Source organism: Carassius carassius, chromosome 9 (genome assembly GCF_963082965.1).
Source record: "Carassius carassius chromosome 9, fCarCar2.1, whole genome shotgun sequence".
Lineage (NCBI taxonomy): Eukaryota > Metazoa > Chordata > Actinopteri > Cypriniformes > Cyprinidae > Carassius > Carassius carassius.
Genome location: NC_081763.1, coordinates 21,960,403 through 21,980,959, shown reverse-complemented (window position 1 = coordinate 21,980,959; position 20,557 = coordinate 21,960,403). Strand labels below are relative to the sequence as shown.

At 36.9% G+C, this 20,557-nt stretch overlaps 1 protein-coding gene across 3 annotated transcripts in view; it reads left to right on the top strand.

The window, feature by feature from the left end:
- The first annotated feature begins 469 nt into the window (after positions 1–469).
- The window catches only part of LOC132149304 (SRC kinase signaling inhibitor 1-like), a 111,693-nt gene continuing 91,605 nt past the window's right edge, over positions 470–20,557 (top strand). For all 3 annotated transcript variants that reach the window (XM_059558433.1, XM_059558434.1, XM_059558437.1), the window contains exons 1-2: positions 470–1,002; positions 17,947–18,030. In XM_059558433.1, the coding sequence (XP_059414416.1) occupies positions 981–1,002; positions 17,947–18,030 (106 nt within the window). In that variant the 5' untranslated portion in view covers positions 470–980. The remainder of the gene's footprint in view (positions 1,003–17,946; positions 18,031–20,557) is intronic.

The window sequence follows — 20,557 nt, the reverse complement described above, 5'->3', positions numbered from 1 at the left end:
TATAATAATATTTATCATATAATATTTAGAAATAGAATAACAAAAACAATAATAGTAATAATTATTATTAACAATTAATGCATTGCTGGCGTTATTATTATTGATATAATACAAATACGTTTTTTTTTTTTTTTTAGAATTTAATTTATATTTATTTATTTATTTGAGTAAACTAACCCTTTAGCTCCTTCCCAAATTCATTTCCATGTTAAATTGAACCCAGTGGTCTTACTGAGCTTATAGAGGGACCTCCATGGCTTCCCCTCCCTCCCCCGCCTCAGCACTGCTCCCTGGGGCCCTTACGGTGACTTTCTGAACCACGGAGAGCTCCAATCCCTAGAGCACCTAATGTTCCTCTACAAAGGAGTCTGCAGGGACCGAGAAAGAGAGAAGGGCAAAGAGAAAAGAGATTAGCACAATAACTGCAGAGAACAGACTGTACCTTTAAAAAAGAGAGAGAGAGAGAGGAGAACAACATAACCATGCTAATCTGTTAATTTTTTTTCTTCTTGTTTAGTTCAAGCAAGTGTGTAAAAGCTCTAGTAAAAGCTCTTTGCAGCTTCTCAATTCTCCAGCACTCGTAAACCAGCTCAATTGCACAGCACTGAGCAAGGACATATACACACACACCCATGAACACACGACCGCACATGCTCGTTCTCCCTGAGTTGCACGAAAACACACACACACACACACACACATCGCCTCACACGCGTACGGTGCTGCCTGCGAGAACCAGCTGGAGAAAGCCCATCTCACGCGCAGAGAGAGAGAGGGAAAGGAACAGAGGACAAGAGTGAGAGAGCGAGACAAAGGAAGGTAGGGACGGAAGGAGAAAAGGAGTGAAAAAAGTGCAGCTGGCTCCAGGAGAGGCTAACGACACGGAGTGAAGACAAGAGAGAGGAGGAGGACCAGGAGGGTGGATCAGGAAGCAGGCTCGTGGCTCTCTTTTGAAGGCAGCGGAGCGTGGTGAAGGCATTATGGGAAATGCACCATCACAAGGCATGTCAACCTTATCTTCATCCATTCTTACATAGCATGTATTTTGTTAGTTGCCATGTTTTTTTTTTCCTCATCTGCTGTGTTTTATTTATTTATTTATTTTTTTACCAATTTGATGAGGGGGTGAGGCAAGGTTGGGTTGGAAGGTGTTTGTGTGTGTCCTTTGGTGGTTCATGTCGATTGCTCTGTGTCTGTGGGATCCAAGGGCTCTGCTGGTGAGCAGGGTTTTGAGGGATGGGTGGGATAAGGATCTATCAGTGGGTGTGGGAGCTCAGAGAGGAATTGAGGGATCCATTCCTGGAGAAACAGGAGGATGGGAAAGAGAGAGAGGGGGAAACAAACACTGCTAATGATGCTTGAATGTGTGTGTGTGTTTGTGTATACATTTGTGGTTTTGTCTCCGAGCTTTCAGTGGATGTGTTGGAATACCATAGGATGCAGAGGAAGTCATCACACCCATTATAGCTGGAGTGAGTGTGTGAGCATGTTGTCACAGAGGAATTTAGTGGTTTTGTGAAGGAAATTACTATTTGAACCCTAAGGAATAAACTTCTGTGCAACTTGAATCACATTGTGTGCACTACGGACCTCAAATCATGTGGCTTGCTGAGTGGAAGTGTGCTATTTGATTGCTATTACTTTTCTAAGCATTTGGACTTACCTGTTGAACTAAAAAATAATTAAAAAATGTGCATTTAAGGACACATTTCACTCACAAGTAAATATTTTGTTATCATTTACTCACTTTCAATTAATTCCAACCCTGAAGATATTTTAAAGAATGTTTCAATTGTTTTTGTCCATACTGTGAAAGTCAATGGGGTCCATACATTGGAAATCCATTGACTTTCATTGTAAGGACAATTTTATTCTCTTAAAAAGTATATATTTTGTGTTCTTGAGGGTAAGTAAGTGATGCCAGAATTTTCATTTTTGGTGAACTCTTAAGGGGCGGTCCGACTATACTTTTCATTTCATTGCCTTCCATTCCTATACATACAAATTCAACACATAGGAAATGCAAAGGAAATGTGAATTTTGCAAACTCATGTGAATTTTGTGATGTTTGGTGATTCATACGATGAAAAGACGTGGCCAATGAAAGACTGATAAGTCACATTGTGACCTCTTAGCTGAATAAAAAGAACACAAACTTTAAATCTGAAGGATTGCAGTGTTGCAGTTGAGTAGATTGCATATTTTTACATTTTTGATGTATGTTGAATTATGTTTGTGTAAACAGATGCTACAGAGTTTGACATTGTTACAGAAATTGCAGTGTGTATAGAAATAAGGCATGTTCAAAATGTAATGTGACCATGGCTTTATGACCACCAAGAACACCCTAGCTACCATATAGTCACATGCTCAAAAAAACTCTTAGTGGAAGGAATACTTAGCAACACACAGGCGACCACCCACAACAGTGTAGTATCATGGTGGTGAGTTTTGCTTTACTTTTTCTTTTTCTTTAGATTCCGCTTTTGTCTTGTATTTGAAAGTGAAAGTGACGTGACTTTACAGCCAAGTATGGTGACCCATACTCGGAATTCGTGCTCTGCATTTACCCCATCCAAAGTGCACACACACAGCAGTGAACACACACACACACACACACAACCGGACCGAGACTCGCAATCTTTGGATTACGAGTCTGAATCTCTAACCATTAGGCCATGACTTCACAATTTTTTAAAGTAACTCCCCCAGAAAGGAGGCTGCGAAATGGAGGCAGAAAAACAAAAGAGAAAAAGGAAGAGAGATGGGCAAAGAGGGGCTTAGAGGCATTTGTCCCTGAAATCTGCTGGGAGAAGAAATAAAGCATGAGAAGAATGACAGAAAGATTTCCTATGAGGCCTGAGACAGAAATGCTACAAGAGAAAACAAGAAATTTCTTCTGCAGAGTAAAGCACATACAGCAGATGAGAGATAGAGAGATGGATTGAAACTAAGGGAATGCTTGCTTGGAGTGAGACTGAGGAAGGCAGGGAGAGAGTAGGAGAGAAAGAGATTGGCTGCTGAAGGCATACCCACGCTCTCTTGGGACAGAACAGCTTTGGTAAGCACGACAGGGAGGGCCGGTATGCCTACAAAAGAAGGATTGGTCGAGGATGGAGAACACTGATGCTCATTACAGGAGCTTCACTACAGATAATCAGAAGAAGAGTAGAACAGGAGAGAGTATCTGACAAGTTCTCTCCTTCTGTTCTTTCATTTTCTGCTGGAAAATCGATTTGAGTTGTAACAAGTCATAAGTTGTTAGACCAGTGGTTCTCAACTTTATTTTAACTCCAACGACTTTTCCAGTCATTCGTGAATAACTGGATAAGGAGAAGGGCTTTAAATTTTGTAACTTTTATTTTTACTCACAATTTCTACCCGATAAAATATTGAAGAGCTTGGTACAACTAGAAAAAAATGCACATTCATAAAATATAAAATATGGCAATTTATAAGGTTTATAAGATTATATACACTTACAAGACTTTTCCAGGTCTAGATATCTCAGCTTTTTAAGTGGACTACCTCATATATCCAGGACTGTAAGACCCTTTATTCTTAAAAGAAAAACAGTTTTGTAAGGGGTGACATAAAATAAGGTATTTTTTGTTAGACATTTTAGCTTATTTGATTGTTTTTAAAATTTTTGATTAAATCAATTTAAATAATCTTTTAGAAGTTTGCTGAGGCCCCCTGGTTGAAAACCGCTGTGTTAAGGTTGTGACAAACCAAATCAACATCAAAGAACTAGCGGCGATGAAAGCTGGCTGTGTTGTCACCTGACACTGTGTGCATCTGGCCCAAAAAGTTCCGCTTTTTCAACATGTTCCTTCAACATGAGGAACTGAACAGGAAAAAGACGAGCAACATTTTTAGATCGGAGGTTTCAGCTATCTCTAGCTCTCCACAAAGGTTCAGGAAAGCCCCTTGAGCTATTTGCTGTAGCAATCCAAGATTTCACCCATTTAGTGCGGTTTTTCCGAATTATGTGAGAGCCATTTGCAGAATATCAGACATATTCGCACAAGCAAATCCCTCTGTGGTGAGCGAAAAAGTACTGTGAAAATGGTACACAAATGCTGTTTTGTTTATGTTTGTATGTGTGCAGTACTAGTTCCAGTTTCCCTTTTTGGAATGACAATACAAACTACTGCCACCTACAGTTATGGAAAGGTATATCTCAGTTTTCAGTTGGCATTATCTATTTGGTGTGTTCAAGTGCAGCTTTTGGGCCCAGACGCAGCCGATATGAAGTAACAACACAATCGGCTTTCGTCGCCGTTAGTTGGTTGACGTCGGTTTGGTGGGTCCTGGGCTCAACACACTGCAAAGGCTGCAGCCAACAGCCAGCTATTCTGTAAATGCACCTGAGTGAAAGGAAATGAATGTCTTTCAGGTAGTTTGTTTTTGTCATTTGAGCATTTGTTTAAAAGGTGTGTCAAGGCCTTTAGACAATTTTATAAAAACAAGTTGAATTAATGCGATCAGATGGGTTTAACAAAAGCATATACAATCACTTAACAACCTCAGAGCTCACAACATGTCTGTCTTTAAAGTTTTATCAGTTATTGTTAAAAATTACTTTCCCTTAGGAGAAAGTGAAAGGAGTTTTTACTTCCGGAACCTGACTGTTGTGCTCTATAGAGAGTGAAGAGTGCAGAAAATGGAGGTGTCGAAGGTGACAGTGTGTGTAATGAATGAAAAGGAGAAATAGGTGTCAAGGAAGACAGGAGGGTATACCAAACGAAAGCATAAAGTGGAGATGAAAGAAAACAAGGGGATGAAAGCCCTACTAGGATGAAAGGAAGGGATCGAGAGGTGAAGAAGAAAGATTTCCTGGATGAATCTTGTAGACGCTGAGATTGCTGGTGTGATCTAGATACATTCTCATGGTCATGTGATATTTTGTTGTGTAATATGCCTAACGGTGTTTCCCAATGCAAATGTTGTAGTGTATAGATTACAAAATCTCTTTCCAAGATCATGATCAATCTAATGCATCCTATTTGAATAAAATTATTAATTTCTTAAAGACAATTGAACATACTGCTGTAAGCGTAATAAAATCTGTATCGTACTATAGTAATTTATTTATTTACTTATTTACTTTGCTTACATTGCAAAGCCATTAAATTATCATAGTTGATGTACAGAGTCATATACTTGGTCATTACATTTGAATAAAATTGACATTCAGTTTAATACATCTAATACAGGAGGCACAGTGAAGAAGCTACTTCTTAAAGGGATCGATCACCCAAAAATGAAAATGTGCTATTAATTTATTCTCCCTCAAAAACGGGCAACGATCAAGTTTCAGCAAAAAATTATCTTTACTGCTCTACTGTAGAAAAAAGTTACCTACAGTCGTGGCCAAAAGTTTTGAGAATTACATAAATATTAGTTTTCAAAAAGTTTGCTACTAAACTGCTTTTAGATCTTTGTTTCAGTTGTTTCTGTGATGTACTGAAATATAATTACAAGCACTTCATACGTTTCAAAGGCTTTTATCGACAATTACATGACATTTATGCAGAGTCAGTATTTGCAGTGTTGGCCCTTCTTTTTCAGTACCTCTGCAATTCGACTGGGCATGCTCTCAATCAACTTCTGGGCCAAATCCTGACTGATAGCAACCCATTCTTTCATAATCACTTCTGGAGTTTGTCAGAATTAGTGGGTTTTTGTTTGTCCACCCGCCTCTTGAGGATTGACCACAAGTTCTCAATGGGATTAAGATCTGGGGAGTTTCCAGGCCATGGACCCAAAATTTCAACATTCTGTTCCCCGAGCCACTTAGTTATCACTTTTGCCTTATGGCACGGTGCTCCATCGTGCTGGAAAATGCATTGTTCTTCACCAAACTGTTGTTGGATTGTTGGAAGAAGTTGCTGTTGGAGGGTGTTTTGGTACCATTCTTTATTCATGGCTGTGTTTTTGGGCAGAATTGTGAGTGAGCCCACTCCCTTGGATGAGAAGCAACCCCGCACATGAATGGTGTCAGGATGCTTTACTGTTAGCATGACACAGGACTGATGGTAGCTCTCACCTTTTCTTCTCCGGACAAGCCTTTTTCCAGATGCCCCAAACAATCGGAAAGGGGCTTCATCTGAGAATATGACTTTGCCCCAGTCCTCAGCAGTTCATTCACTATACTTTCTGCAGAAGATCAATCTGTCCCTGATGTTTTTTTTTCCTCTGCACTGGTGGCACTCTGATCCCGCAGCTGAATCCTCTTTAGGAGACGATCCTGGCGCTTGCTGGACTTTCTGGACGCCCTGAAGCCTTCTTTACAAGAATTGAACCTCTTTCCTCGAAGTTCTTGATGATCCTATAAATTGTTGATTTAGGTGCAATCTTAGTAGCCACAATATCCTTGCCTGTGAAGCCATTTTTATGCAACGCAATGATGGCTGCATGCGTTTCTTTGCAGGTCACCATGGTTAACAATGGAAGAACAATGATTTCAAGCATCACCCTCCTTTTAACATGTCAAGTCTGCCATTCTAACCCAATCAGCCTGACATAATGATCTCCAGCCTTGTGCTCGTCAACATTCTTACCTGAGTTAACAAGACGATCATGGCAAAGAAGGACTATGCAATTCATCTGATCACTCTTCATAACATTCTGGAGTATATACAAATTGCTATTATAAAAACTTAAGCAGCAACTTTTCCAATTTCCAATATTTATGTAATTCTCAAAACTTTTGGCCACGACTGTACATCTTTGATGGCCAGAGAGGGAGTATAATAACAGTATAATAACTCATTTTCATTTTTGGTGATCTATGAGCTGTGAAGTTGAACTTGTTAAAGAAAGAAATGTAAAAAAGTGAAAGTCATGACATTTGCCAAGTATGGTAACTCAGACTCGCAATTGGTGCTCTGCTTTTAACCCATCCAAGTAGAACTTTAGAACTGAGAACAAATCATTACAAGCAGACCACATGCAGTACCAGTGTGGTTCCCTGTAGTAAACAGTAACTGTGATTTAAAAAATAAATTTTACTTATAATATATAATATATACAGTACAGACCAAAAGTTTGGAAACATTACTATTTTTAATGTTTTTGAAAGAAGTTTCTTCTGCTCATCAAGCCTGCATTTATTTGATCAAAAATACAGAAAATAATTTAATATTCTGATATATTATTACAATTTAAAATAATTGTTTTTAAATTTATTATACTTTAAATTATCATTTATTCCTGTGATGCAAAGATGAATTTTCAGCATCATTACTCCAGCCTTCAGTGTCACATGTAACATCCAGTCTATCACATGATCATTTAGAAATCATTCTAATATGATGATTCATTATCAAAGTTGGAAACAGTTCTGCTGCTTAATATTTTTTCAGAACATGTGATACTTTTTTAGGATACTTTGATGAATAAAAAGTAAAAAAAAAAAAAAAAAAAAGAAGCTATGTTTTTAAAATATAAATATTTTGTAATAACAATATACACTACTGGTCAGTAATTTGGGGTCAGTAATTTTTTTTCTTTCTTTTTTTAAATAAAATCAATACTTTTATTCAGCAAGGATGTGTTAAATTGACAAAAAGTGATAGTAAAGACAATATATTATTAGAATATATATTATTAGAATTTTTTATTTTTATTTTGAATAAATGCAGTTCTTTTTAACCTTTTATTCATCAAATAGATTAGACAGCAGAACTGTTTCCAACACTCATAATAAATCAGAATATTAGAATGATTTCTAAATGATCATGTGATAGACTGGATGTTACATGTGACACTGAAGGCTGGAGTAATGATGCTGAAAATTCAGCTTTGCATCACAGGAATAAATTATTTTTTTAAAGTATATTCAAATAGAAAACTATTATTTTAAGTTGTAATAATATTTTACAATATTACTGTTTTTTCTGTATTTTTGATCAAATAAATGCAGGCTTGATGAGCAGAAGAAACTTCTTTCAAAAACATTAAAAATAGTAATGTTTCCAAACTTTTGGTCTGTACTGTATATATATATATATATATACAGTATATATAACCTGAGTGGATGCTTTTTTTACAAGTGTCTTATCTTATGCTGTAAACATTAACCTCTCTTCAGCTGTTTAAATTATTGTGCATCACATATATCAGGACAGTCATGGTTAAAATAGCATTTATCCTTGTGATCTAAAAAATAACCATCCTGACACCACCTTAATTTTGCCTCCGTTCTGATTGTTTGAGAGCTGTTGAGTTGATTTGTGTCTGATTTGAGTTTCTGCACAGAATATGTCTGATGGGTTGAAGGACAGGTAGAGGAATGGTTACAAATTACATTTTACAGTTCCGCCAAATAGATATTCAGAGGGACGTGTTGTTAAACTCAAGAGGTTAGAAAGTTATTCAAAATACAATGATTTACTTTGATTGTGTGCGGCATTGTAAAATTAGTTTTCTTTTTATGCTTATACTCTCAAACTGTCCTAAATATAAAACTGGAGTCAGTCCCCTTTTCTTACTCCTATGGCCTATAATCATAGTGATAATGTTGGTAATGAGAGAACATTTAATTTAACAGTTTAATACTTAATCTAAACACTTTGTCCTCACAGATACAAGGTCAGAAACTCTCTGGCCCTATTATTGTCCTGTTTATTTATTTAGATTTTTTTGTCTGTTTTCTCAATCAATTGGTACAGCACAGTTTGGCAGAGTAAAAGTGTAAAAACACTGTGAATCAGACCCAGCTCAGATTTGCTCCTTTTCTGATCCATGATCAAATCCTCACCATAAACCATTGTTATTTGTGAACTTCATCAGATTGCAGGAAGCTAAGAAGCTCAAAGACATTCAGTAGCCTATTACTCAAAAAATCTCAAGCGGTCCAGTTGGTTGAAGTCCAGGATTTTGTTCATTAAAGGCCAGAATGGGAAAAAGTGCAACGATCAAAATTTAATTGACAAGAGTGTGATTCGTAAATATATATATATATATATATATATCGTAATTCCTCAAATAAAAACCGGTATTCAAATAAACGCCGGGTCTCTTGTAGTGGCCGGGGGCGTGGTCAACACGGACAAATAAAGGCCGGTCTTAAATAAAGGCCGGGGGAAAAGTTGTGCAGCAGAGCAAGAAAACGAACGTACACACCCAATGCCGGAGCGTTTCTCGTTCGAAACGCATGCATCGGTTTTTGGATCACCGGTACACTGAACCGAGAAGCGTTTCTGTCGGACGCGTCCGATTCGAGAACCGATACTGCGCATGCATGATTCAGCGTGAAGCAGACTGACACACAGCGCGTCTGAACCGAACTGATTCTTCCAAGAGGGTCTGGCTGCAGACTTGCACTTGCACTCTCAGACCTGCATTCTCAGACTTGCACTCTCAGACACTTGCACTTCCGCTAGTTTTTTTTTACTTTTTGTTTGAATTTCCCAACATTTTATAACAGCCAGGTGGCGAAGACAAGAAAAAATAAACTAAATTACAATGTCACTTGCAATCTCTACTTGCACTCTCTGCTACCTGCGACACTTGCAATCGACACAAATCGTGCTTGTTGCCAATGGAGACAAGACGCTGTGGTGGTGAATAAACGCAACGCGTAAAGTTTCGCGTTAAGCATTTTTCCATATAGAATAAACTGTCTACAACTCGTTTATATCACTGTCTTTGTCCATTAAGGTACATTATGTGTTTTATTTATAATGATTTTCTATAGGAGGAAAACGTTTAATGTACAATTTAACGCACTGCGTTCTGTACTCGTCTGCTTGCCTGTATGGAGCTGATCCTTTTAAAATCACTTAATGCATTTCATAATGCACGTTCATATTTGCTGGTCTGTATATACGTTGAGTCATCAACAAGACATATAGGCTAGGCCTACTGAATTGTCTTTATCATCTTAGTCTGTTATTAGGCCACATTAAGCGTTCGCATTGTGTTCATAGCCATCTGATTGCCTTCTAGTACATTAAATAATAACTATAAATCGAATTTGGTCTTTTAATTGAACTTAACGTATCCTAATCGAGCGCCAACCTCCCGCTCTCTCTCGTGAGGCCAATAAGGAAGTGACTAAAACTGCAATTCATCGACTGGCCGATTGAGGCTGGCTGCAAAAGGGAGTCAGTTCCATACACTCCCCATGTTAAAATGCCCAACTTTACAGCAGGAAAAAACATGTTTACAGCCTGGTTCAAAAAATGATTTTGGTCTAAATAGCTAATTTTGCCCTTCATGACAACTGTGAGGGGGGTGAATTTTTTTTTAACTCATCTGTTTAAATTATATTAAGACGTAAAGTTCTGCATAATTAAGGGAGTAGCCACTTGAGTGACAGGTGGATTGCCGCTGCTGACACTGCCGTCGTGCTAGGTGGGTGTGGCTACAGCAACTAGCTCCAGCCTTTTTGCCCATTTTTGATTGTCCGGCAGAGTCGCACGGTGACGCGCTGCCAAGATGGCGACGGCCCGCTCTACACACTTTTAGGCTTCAAAAACTCTCTTCAGGAGTCTACGGGTGACGTCACGGACACTACGTCCATGTTTTTATACAGTCTATGATCCTAATACATTATGCCATATTAAGTGTTTGTTTTTTCTACAGGAGGAAAACGCTTAGAAAGACTTTGTGCATTGCGTTCATATTCTGCTGTTCTGTGGCCACGGATTTGCCGGTCTTGTCTTTTTCTTGCAGGACCCTGTACATTATAGTAGTAGGCCTACTAATTTAGTTTTAATCGTTTAATTACCACCACAGCGTCTTGTCTCCATTGGCAACATGCACGATTTGTGTTGATTGCAAGTGACGTCACAGGTAGCGGAGAGTGCAAGTAGCGATTGCAAGTGACATTGTAATTTAGTTAGTTTTTTCTTGTCTTCACCACCTGGCTACTGCTGTAAAATGTTGAGAGATTCAAACAAAAAGTTATCAATAAATACAACCCGAATTCCGGAAAAGTTGGGACGTTTTTTAAATTTTAATAAAATGAAAACTAAAAGACTTTCAAATCACATGAGCCAATATTTTAATCACAATAGAACATAGATAACATAGCAAATGTTTAAACTGAGAAAGTTTGCAATTTTATGCACAAAATGAGCTCATTTCAATTTTGATTTCTGCTACAGGTCTCAAAATAGTTGGGACGGGGCATGTTTACCATGGTGTAGCATCTCCTTTTCTTTTCAAAACAGTTTGAAGACGTCTGGGCATTGAGGCTATGAGTTGCTGGAGTTTTGCTGTTGGAATTTGGTCCCATTCTTGCCTTATATAGATTTCCAGCTGCTGAAGAGTTCGTGGTCGTCTTTGACGTATTTTTCGTTTAATGATGCGCCAAATGTTCTCTATAGGTGAAAGATCTGGTCTGCAGGCAGGCCAGGTTAGCACCCGGACTCTTCTACGACGAAGCCATGCTGTTGTTATAGCTGCAGTATGTGGTTTTGCATTGTCCTGCTGAAATAAACAAGGCCTTCCCTGAAATAGACGTTGTTTGGAGGGAAGCATATGTTGATCTAAAACCTTTATATACCTTTCAGCATTCACAGAGCCTTCCAAAACATGCAAGCTGCCCATACCGTATGCACTTATGCACCCCCATACCATCAGAGATGCTGGCTTTTGAACTGAACGCTGATAACATGCTGGAAGGTCTCCCTCCTCTTTAGCCCGGAGGACACGGCGTCCGTGATTTCCAACAAGAATGTCAAATTTGGACTCGTCTGACCATAAAACACTATTCCACTTTGAAATAGTCCATTTTAAATGAGCCTTGGCCCACAGGACACGATGGCGCTTCTGGACCATGTTCACATATGGCTTCCTTTTTGCATGATAGAGCTTTAGTTGGCATCTGCTGATGGCACGGCGGATTGTGTTTACCGACAGTGGTTTCTGAAAGTATTCCTGGGCCCATTTAGTAATGTCATTGACACAATCATGCCGATGAGTGATGCAGTGTCGTCTGAGAGCCCGAAGACCATGGGCATCCAATAAAGGTCTTCGGCCTTGTCCCTTACGCACAGAGATTTCTCCAGTTTCTCTGAATCTTTTGATGATGTTATGCACTGTAGATGATGAGATTTGCAAAGCCTTTGCAATTTGACGTTGAGGAACATTGTTTTTAAAGTTTTCCACAATTTTTTTACGCAGTCTTTCACAGATTGGAGAGCCTCTGCCCATCTTTACTTCTGAGAGACTCTGCTTCTCTAAGACAAAGCTTTTATAGCTAATCATGTTACAGACCTGATATCAATTAACTTAATTAATCACTAGATGTTCTCCCAGCTGAATCTTTTCAAAACTGCTTGCTTTTTTAGCCATTTGTTGCCCCCGTGCCAACTTTTTTGAGACCTGTAGCAGGCACTAAATTTTAAATGAGCTAATTAAGTGGATAAAAGTGTAAAATTTCTCCGTTTAAACATTCGCTACGTTATCTATGTTCTATTGTGAATAAAATATTGGCTCATGTGATTTGAAATTCCTTTAGTTTTCATTTTATTAAAATTTAAAAAACGTCCCAACTTTTCCGGAATTCGGGTTGTAGAACAAAATAAAAAAAATAAAGACTGCAAGTGACGTCGCTAGCGGAAACACAAGTGTCTGAGAGTGCAAGTCTGAGAGTGCAAGTGCAAGTCTGCAGCCAGACCCTTCTTGATTCTTTTGGTGATTGATTCTGAACTGATTCTGTGCTAATGTTATGATCTGTGTCCACTGGAACGCAATCGCTTTTAATTTAAAACGGGTTATTTAAAACAATTCCTTATATAACAGATGGAATTAGAAATAAAGGCCTGCCTCTAATAAAAGCCTGTTACATACAGTTCAGGTAAATAAAGGCCCCGGCTGTTATTTGAGGAATTACGGTATATATATATATACTACAATGTTACATCCCAAATATGATTGATTTCCAGTAAAACTATAACCCACAAACCCTTCTCAGAATTTGGTTGTTATGACTGCTGAAAATGTAAGGTTGTGTCTTTGGTTATAAATGTAGTTGTATACTGAAATGTCTATGAGCAGAAGAGTATTAGCACTTCAAACAGGACTGACAGCTGTATTCTGCTGCTGCGTGACTATAACCCGAGGTGCTGTGCTTATGATGCTTTGGATGCTTTGCATGTATGTGAATTTGCATAGAACAAGTCTTGAATGAATATTACTGCCAGAAAATAAAACGTATTGAGTGAGGATTTACATTATGCTAGTTCCTCACATCAATTCATAGCTGTAAGGATTTTGAATTAGTGTAACTGGGTTTAAGATAGAGTCTCTCTTCTAGAGATTGTATCATATAGTAGCACACTTACCGTCTCATATGAGAGAAGAGAAGAGGAGATTTTGCAGATGACAGAACGATAATGGGGAAATTACTAAACCTCCATGTCTAGAGTGTCAGAGTGAACGTTTTTTACAGTGACTAAACTATACAAAGACCTAACTCATGTTATTCCTTTTAAAAGTTTGGGGTCAGCAAGATTTTCTATGTCTTTCAAAGTAGTGTCTTACTCTCATCAAGCCTACAAACAAACAAACAAACAAACACACATAGTAATATTGTGAAATATTATACAAAAAATTACATAGTTAATCCTTTGATGGTAAAGCTGAATTTTCAACAGCCATTACTCCAGACTTTAGTGCCACTTGATCCTCCAGAAAACATTTCTTATTATTATCAATGTAAAAACAGTTGTGCTGCTTGATAATTAGGTGGAAACCATTCTTTTTACTTAAAAAAAAACTTTATTTACATTTATTTGAAATAGAACTCTTTTATAACATTTATAAATGTCTCTTACTGATCCCAGTCGTTTGAACAGTAGTGTTTTGATATATGTTCTTATTTTTTGGTATTTATACACTGTGTAAAATGTGGTAATGTGCAATTGTTATATTTTCAGTGCAACTAAAAAAGAATTTGGCTATATTAAACACCTGGCTTATTTAATTATAATTATAATAATAACAGTAAAACAGTATAGCTATAAGAGTAAAAAATCAGGGACAAATATGCATTATAACTGCAGCTTGTGAATTTTTGATAGCTGTGTGATACTAACTCAATATTCCTATCTTAAATTGAAATTTCTCATGTTAATCTGAGTGCATTTAACCTGAGGAGAGTTCTGCCATCATATCGCTGTTTTAATGTGAGCTCTCGTGTGATTGGCTGATGATAACATAATGGTTTAATGACAGCAGGGTTTTATTTAGGAGGAAAGCATATAGTGTGTCACTGCTGCTGCACTAAACATCATCCAGTAGTGTATGGAAACATGGGATACGCCAGCCTCCAGCAATGACATTGCTGTGACAGGAAACCTTGAGGGGCGTCCATCTATCCTTTCACTCGTTCTCTTCTTGTTTATCTCAGTCACACACACAAACAGGTGCATGCTGGTATTCGTTGGGGCTTTATAACAGCAGGGGTGCTTAAATGACAGTTATTTCTTTCCAGACTCAATCTGAATTAATTGAAGTGCTGTCTGTTTCTACAAATGATAGATTTTTCTTTTCATTTTTTTCTGCAGTATTGCAGTAATGGCTAATTTAGGCCCAAAAATCCTTTACTAAGTTGTCAGAGTCAGTCTATTTAAGTATTTGTGCTTGTTTTTGTGTATAAAAGAGGATTTACTGGGAGCTTTTAGGTCTTGGCTCACAAGATAAACCCTGAAATAAATGAGAAAATTACTTCCCTGAACACAGCTGTGTATGTGCTGTGCTTTTGAATGTGTGTGTGTGTCCATATCTACAGATTTACTTCATAAATCCGACACTTGGTGGCTATAGGATCCATATCAATCAGTGTGTAATTTGCTGGGAGCACAGAAAGCCCACAAATGCTTTCTTAGCACTTTCTACCTGTGAATCGATTAATCTTTATGAACAGCCAGATCCCCCTTTGACATCCTTCCTGTCCTCTGTGTCTTGCTCAAGCCATTTTTTTATTTGAATGAATTAATATGAAGTGTAGGTTACATCAGTGAAAGCCATTTTTAACTGTTTGTTGAAAAGACAACAATTGCTCGTAACAACATTTTGCAGTGTATATATACCAAATGAGTATGTACATATAAAAAAATAGTGTATTCACACTATCCCTCAAAAGTTTGAGTTGAGTAAGAGTAAAGATAATAATGTTAGAGATTTCGATTTCAAATAAACACTGTTCTTCTGAACTTTCTACTCATCAAATAATCCTGAAAAAAAATGTCAAAAAAAAAATGAAATCACAGTTAACACAAAAAAATAAGCAGCAGCAAAAAATGTTTTCAACACTGTAAATACAAATAAAACATGTTTCTAGAGCACTAAGTTAGCATACAATGATTTCTAAAGGATCATGTGACACTGAAGACTGAAGAGTAATGATGCTGAAAATTCAGCTTTGCATCACAGGAATAAATTACATTTTACAATATATTAAAATAGAAAACATGAATAATGTAAATGTAAGATGCATTAAAAAAGCTAGTGTGATCTCTTTCTTAAAACCTAGAATGAATTTTTTTTTTTTTTGGGCTTTAAAATAATTTTAGGGGACAGAAATTTCCTCTGATTGAAGAATCACCCATATATGAAATTCAATTATGTGCTAACCTTTATTGCTCTGATTCAAAATGGTCTCTGATATTCGGCTGAATATGACAGCAGGCTTTCAGAAGCTGTTACTTCTTGATAATATTCGCTTCATGTCATTCTTCAGTGATTCTTATCATTACCTGATATAATTCAAACAGTGAGGCAATCACACAGCACCACTGAAACCACACAGGTGTCTGAGCCTGTTCTTCCTCTCCTGCAGTCACTGAGCACACTGGCTTTTTCAGACTCACTGGCCACTTTGGCAGGTACCTGCATAATCACTGTCTTTCTTTTTTTGATTTGGCCTATTTTTTGACTGTCAATCTCATTAGAAAAATCATCTACCCATACATCATTGTCATGTATTTATCTTAAATAACATGCTCACAGAGCTTATGCTGTAGGTTCACTTTGATCTCACACATTCACATGCTGCTAGACATATTTGACATATGTCATATTCTATTCTATTCTATTTAATTCATGTATTTAAGCATTTCTCTCTGTTCTCCCTCTCCATGTCATTCATCTGTGAATGATTGTTCATCTGTCAGGACTGGAAGTAGTGCTGCGATTTGTGGCTGGACTGCTCTTAATTCTCTTTTATCGGCAGCAGAACTAGGTCAGACTGGAGCCGGTGTCTGAGCCTGCAGACAGAAGCAAGCTATCACCACTTTGTCTGGCCTGAGGAGCCCACAGTTGTTTGCTGTTAGCCATTAGTACTAGACAATGAGCCTCCATCAGCAGCACACTTCATCACTCAATTCAGTGAACACATTCAGTGGAGCATCCCATGCAGACAAATATCTGCTTTTAAAGACATGTCTCCCTATTCGCAATGCTCACTCTTAACACTCCCTAGTTTATTTAAATTGTCCAATTCCAACATTTTCATTTATAAAAAAATTAATGAATACTTTTATTCAGCAAGGATGCATTAAACTGATCAAAAGTGACAGTAACAACATTTATAATGTTACTGAATATTTATATATTTAAAATAAATACTGTATTTTTTACTTTCTACTTATCCAAGAGTCCTGAAAAAATGTTTCATGGTTTCGAAAATATTAAGAGGCACAACTCAGCATATGAGAATGATTTCTGAAGGATCATGTGAAGTATTACACTATAATTTAAATACATGAATAGAATAGAATAGAATAGAATAGGACAAATGTTAAATATGTCTAGCCGTGTGCAATGTATGACATCAAAGTGAACCTACAGTATAAGCTCATGTGAGCATGTTGTTTAAGATAAATACATAACAATGAAACATTAAAATTAAAAATATAGTGTAATATATAAAGTATATATATATGTGTGTGTGTGTGTGTGTGTGTGTGTGTGTGTGTGTGTGTATTCAGTATTTAAATTGCAATAATATTTCACAGTAGATCTGTTTTTACAGTATTTCTGATTAAATAAATGCCGCCTGGGTGAGAATAAGAGACTTTATCCCAAACTTTTGAATGGTGTATGTGTTGTGTTTAACAGCATGCTGTTGTGGAAATGACTGTTATATAAATGACATTTTAAACATTTTAGTTGACTAAGGATTAAGTCTATACTAATAATACATAAAAACAATAAAATGCTAAATTACACATGATTGTGGTGAATATGATGCCACAACAAAGGGATTGTCATCATTTTTGTAAATGTTTATATAAATCTTTTTCGCAAATTTCACACAAAAGCTTCTGAAAAGATTTATTGCACTTTGCTTTAGATTATCATTGTTACATAATGTTACTATTTAATATTTTTATGATTGGTTTTTATGTAAGATTGAAAATCCGCTTTTTGCGATTGTACAACAATAATATACATAAAAATAGGAAGTAATGAATGCATAATAAAAAGTTAGGTGACCTTAATATAACAAAAAGGGGGAAAAAGCTAGTTTTATTCAAAATCAGCTCTGCAACATAAAGTTCCAACAGATGAAGTTGTCTGTCATGTATGAGTTCATACTATAGTATAGAGATGAGGAAGAGAGCAAAGTTACAGTTGCAGTTCTGTAGTCTGTGTGTTTGCAGGATGATTTTTAATATTGAGTGACAGAGGGAAGGGAACATCCAGTACCAGCTGCATACTTAAACACTCATGGATTTGCTTGACTCTTTCTCAAACACACATTCACACAGCTGCATCTAATCTGTAAATGTTTAAATAGTGGCCTTCAGCATAAGATGAAGGATCCCCGGGTATTCCTGGCACAAAAATGTCATATATATGTACAGTATGTGTGCACGAGTTTGTTGTGTCACTCTGAAACCGTAAAAAGTGTGTGTTTGCACTGCAATGGTAATCGGCTGGTCTTCCTCTGACACTTGTCTCCCTCCCTCTGTTCTTCAGCCATCACTGCTGGAAAGAGAGATAGAGAGAGAGAGCACACGGCAACGCGACCAGAATACAAAGCAGGCCGAGATGATGTGGAAGGTGTGTGGGGCAGAGGGGGTTATGGGTAGGGCTGAGGTGATGCACCCATGACACCTCACTAACAATCCACAAACCATCTTTCATTAGAAAATCATTGTGTTTCTGTTTTCTATCCCAACAATATGCAACATACAGTGAATTGCACTTTTAGATGTTATATTTTTGCTACACCTGATTTAATAATCCACTTTGGGCATTCTACTAACTATAAATAACTTTGCAACTACATGTCAACTAACTCTAATTAGACTGCTTGGGTTAGTAGAATAAGTTGACGTACTTGCAAATTTAGTTATAATCAGTAGAACGTCTTTTGGGGACAATCCAAATGAAGTGTTAGCAGATATTAAGCAGTCTACTAATACTCTATGACTGGTTGACATGTAGTTGAAAAGTTAGTTATAGGCTCATTCCGTGTCAACTCAAACAGAGGTTTCTGGATAAAAAGTTAGATTTTGAGAAATGCTTTTTCTTGAGTTAAATTTATTTATATACATATAATTGGCCATTGGCATATAATGCAACAGGCTGCTTACGTCAATAGATCTTACTAATAGACTTACCAATCACTGTGTAAAAATAACATGATGCCACCATTCTAAAGTCATTTTTACCCCCTTTAATTTGGCTTCAAATTATTTAAAATTTTTTTAATTGTATTTTGACCCCTGTATAAAATAGTGGATTATACATCCATGACATTTAATATTTTGGCTTTCTTCATTTATGTTTATTTATGTTTGTCTTTCTTAAGAAAAGTATTGACAAAATCTAAAATTTGAGCCAGGGAAGTTTCTGAAATTAGGTTGTTTTAACACAGTATGAGCTTATAGTTAGTAGAATGTCTAAAGTGGACTATAAAAATAAAGTGTTAACTATATATTTTTAAAAAGCTTGTTGAACTCCTTAAGATATTCTTGTGTATATGTTCAATTTTTCATGTCTGCCACCCATTCTGTCTGCTCATGGTCTTCTGTAATTGTGACATGCTCAATCATTTTAATTAAGTGTGTGTGTCTGAGACACTGTTTGTTTGTGAGGTCATTTTGTTGTCTGTAATTAGCAAGTCTTTTAGCTCAGTAATAAGAACACCAGGGTTTTGTTTACAAGCAAAGCTGCAGGGGTGCAGTGCAGTGGAATGACTGAAAAAAAATATATAATGCACATTTTAGTGGCTTAATGTTACATGTAAATTTGGAGCAAGTGGTAGTGAGCTAATGTTTGGCTTTAGCGTCTGATGCATTACAGTAATGTGCCGTTAAATGGCTTATGCTCTCTATGGATTTGTGATGTGAGGATGAAGAGATGTGGAAACAAAAAAGGAAAAGCTGGCAGCCTGGTGAGGAGTGAAATGATGGATAGGGAATGAGTAGCTTTCATGCCTTTGAGTGAGTTAAACTGCCTGATGTTTGACCTTCATCAAGATCAAAATCACACTGAGTGCAACGTGGATTGATGCACACACAAATCAATTAAATTAAGCTACATCAGATGGCTTTTAAATGTTATTATTGCACTGTCCATCCATTTTCTTCTCCTATTTCATTGTATTTCATTCTTTGTGGTGTGTATTTGTGAGGATGCAAGGAGTAAAACCCAATTAGGACTAGACTAGTTTTCCCAGCAGAAGTCAGGTAAATTCATGTTTCAGAAATGTACTTTGTGTATATTTTAGTCCTGTTCGCATCAAACACGTCTGTGTTTTCCTTGGACAACCTTGGAAAAAATAAAATACAGAAAAAATTACATGTTTTGGGGTAACTCTGAGAATTTTAATCCTGTTCAGATGGGATTAAATGTTTTACTGTCTGGTGTGGCTCCATTATGGATTTAATGGAATAAAAGTATGTCATCTGATTTAAAAAAAAAAAAGCAGTGTTGTAGTCAATACCAGCTCACTTAAGACCAGCTCATTTATATCCAAGTCAAACCTGAGAACTGGGTAGGTTGAGTCTGAAGGTGCAATCCTGTTGCCCATAAGCATGCTGTGAAGTGGACTTCACAGGGTATTTTGTCATATTAAGTGAGATTCCAATCCGAAAGGAACATACATGTTCAGTGCAAAGGGCACTTACATACGGAATGAGGGTACACAATACATTGCTTAGCAGAAAACTGAGAGGGAAATTTACCCACCAGTCAATATGCATCACTTTTTGAAATTTGAATAAAATAAATGCACAAAATAAGTTAATACCTCAGTGTTTCTGTCTAATTAGTGCCAGGTGTGGTTTGTATGCAGATGTTTGTGTGTATAAAGTGCACAGGATGTGAAAGTTATAATGCAGCTATAATGATTATGGTTAAATAAGATAAAATACATAGCTGTTAGAACTAAATTATGTTTGTTTTCATATTAAACATCAAAACAGCATTTGTAACTCAGTTTAGCTCTTTCAAATGACAATTTATGTCTTGTATGATGCTCATCCTGACGACAGAAACTCCCAATTTCTGAGACCCTAGATTATAATTTTGTCCAAAGCTGTGCATAAAATCACAGTTGCCCTTGGCCTATATTAATAAT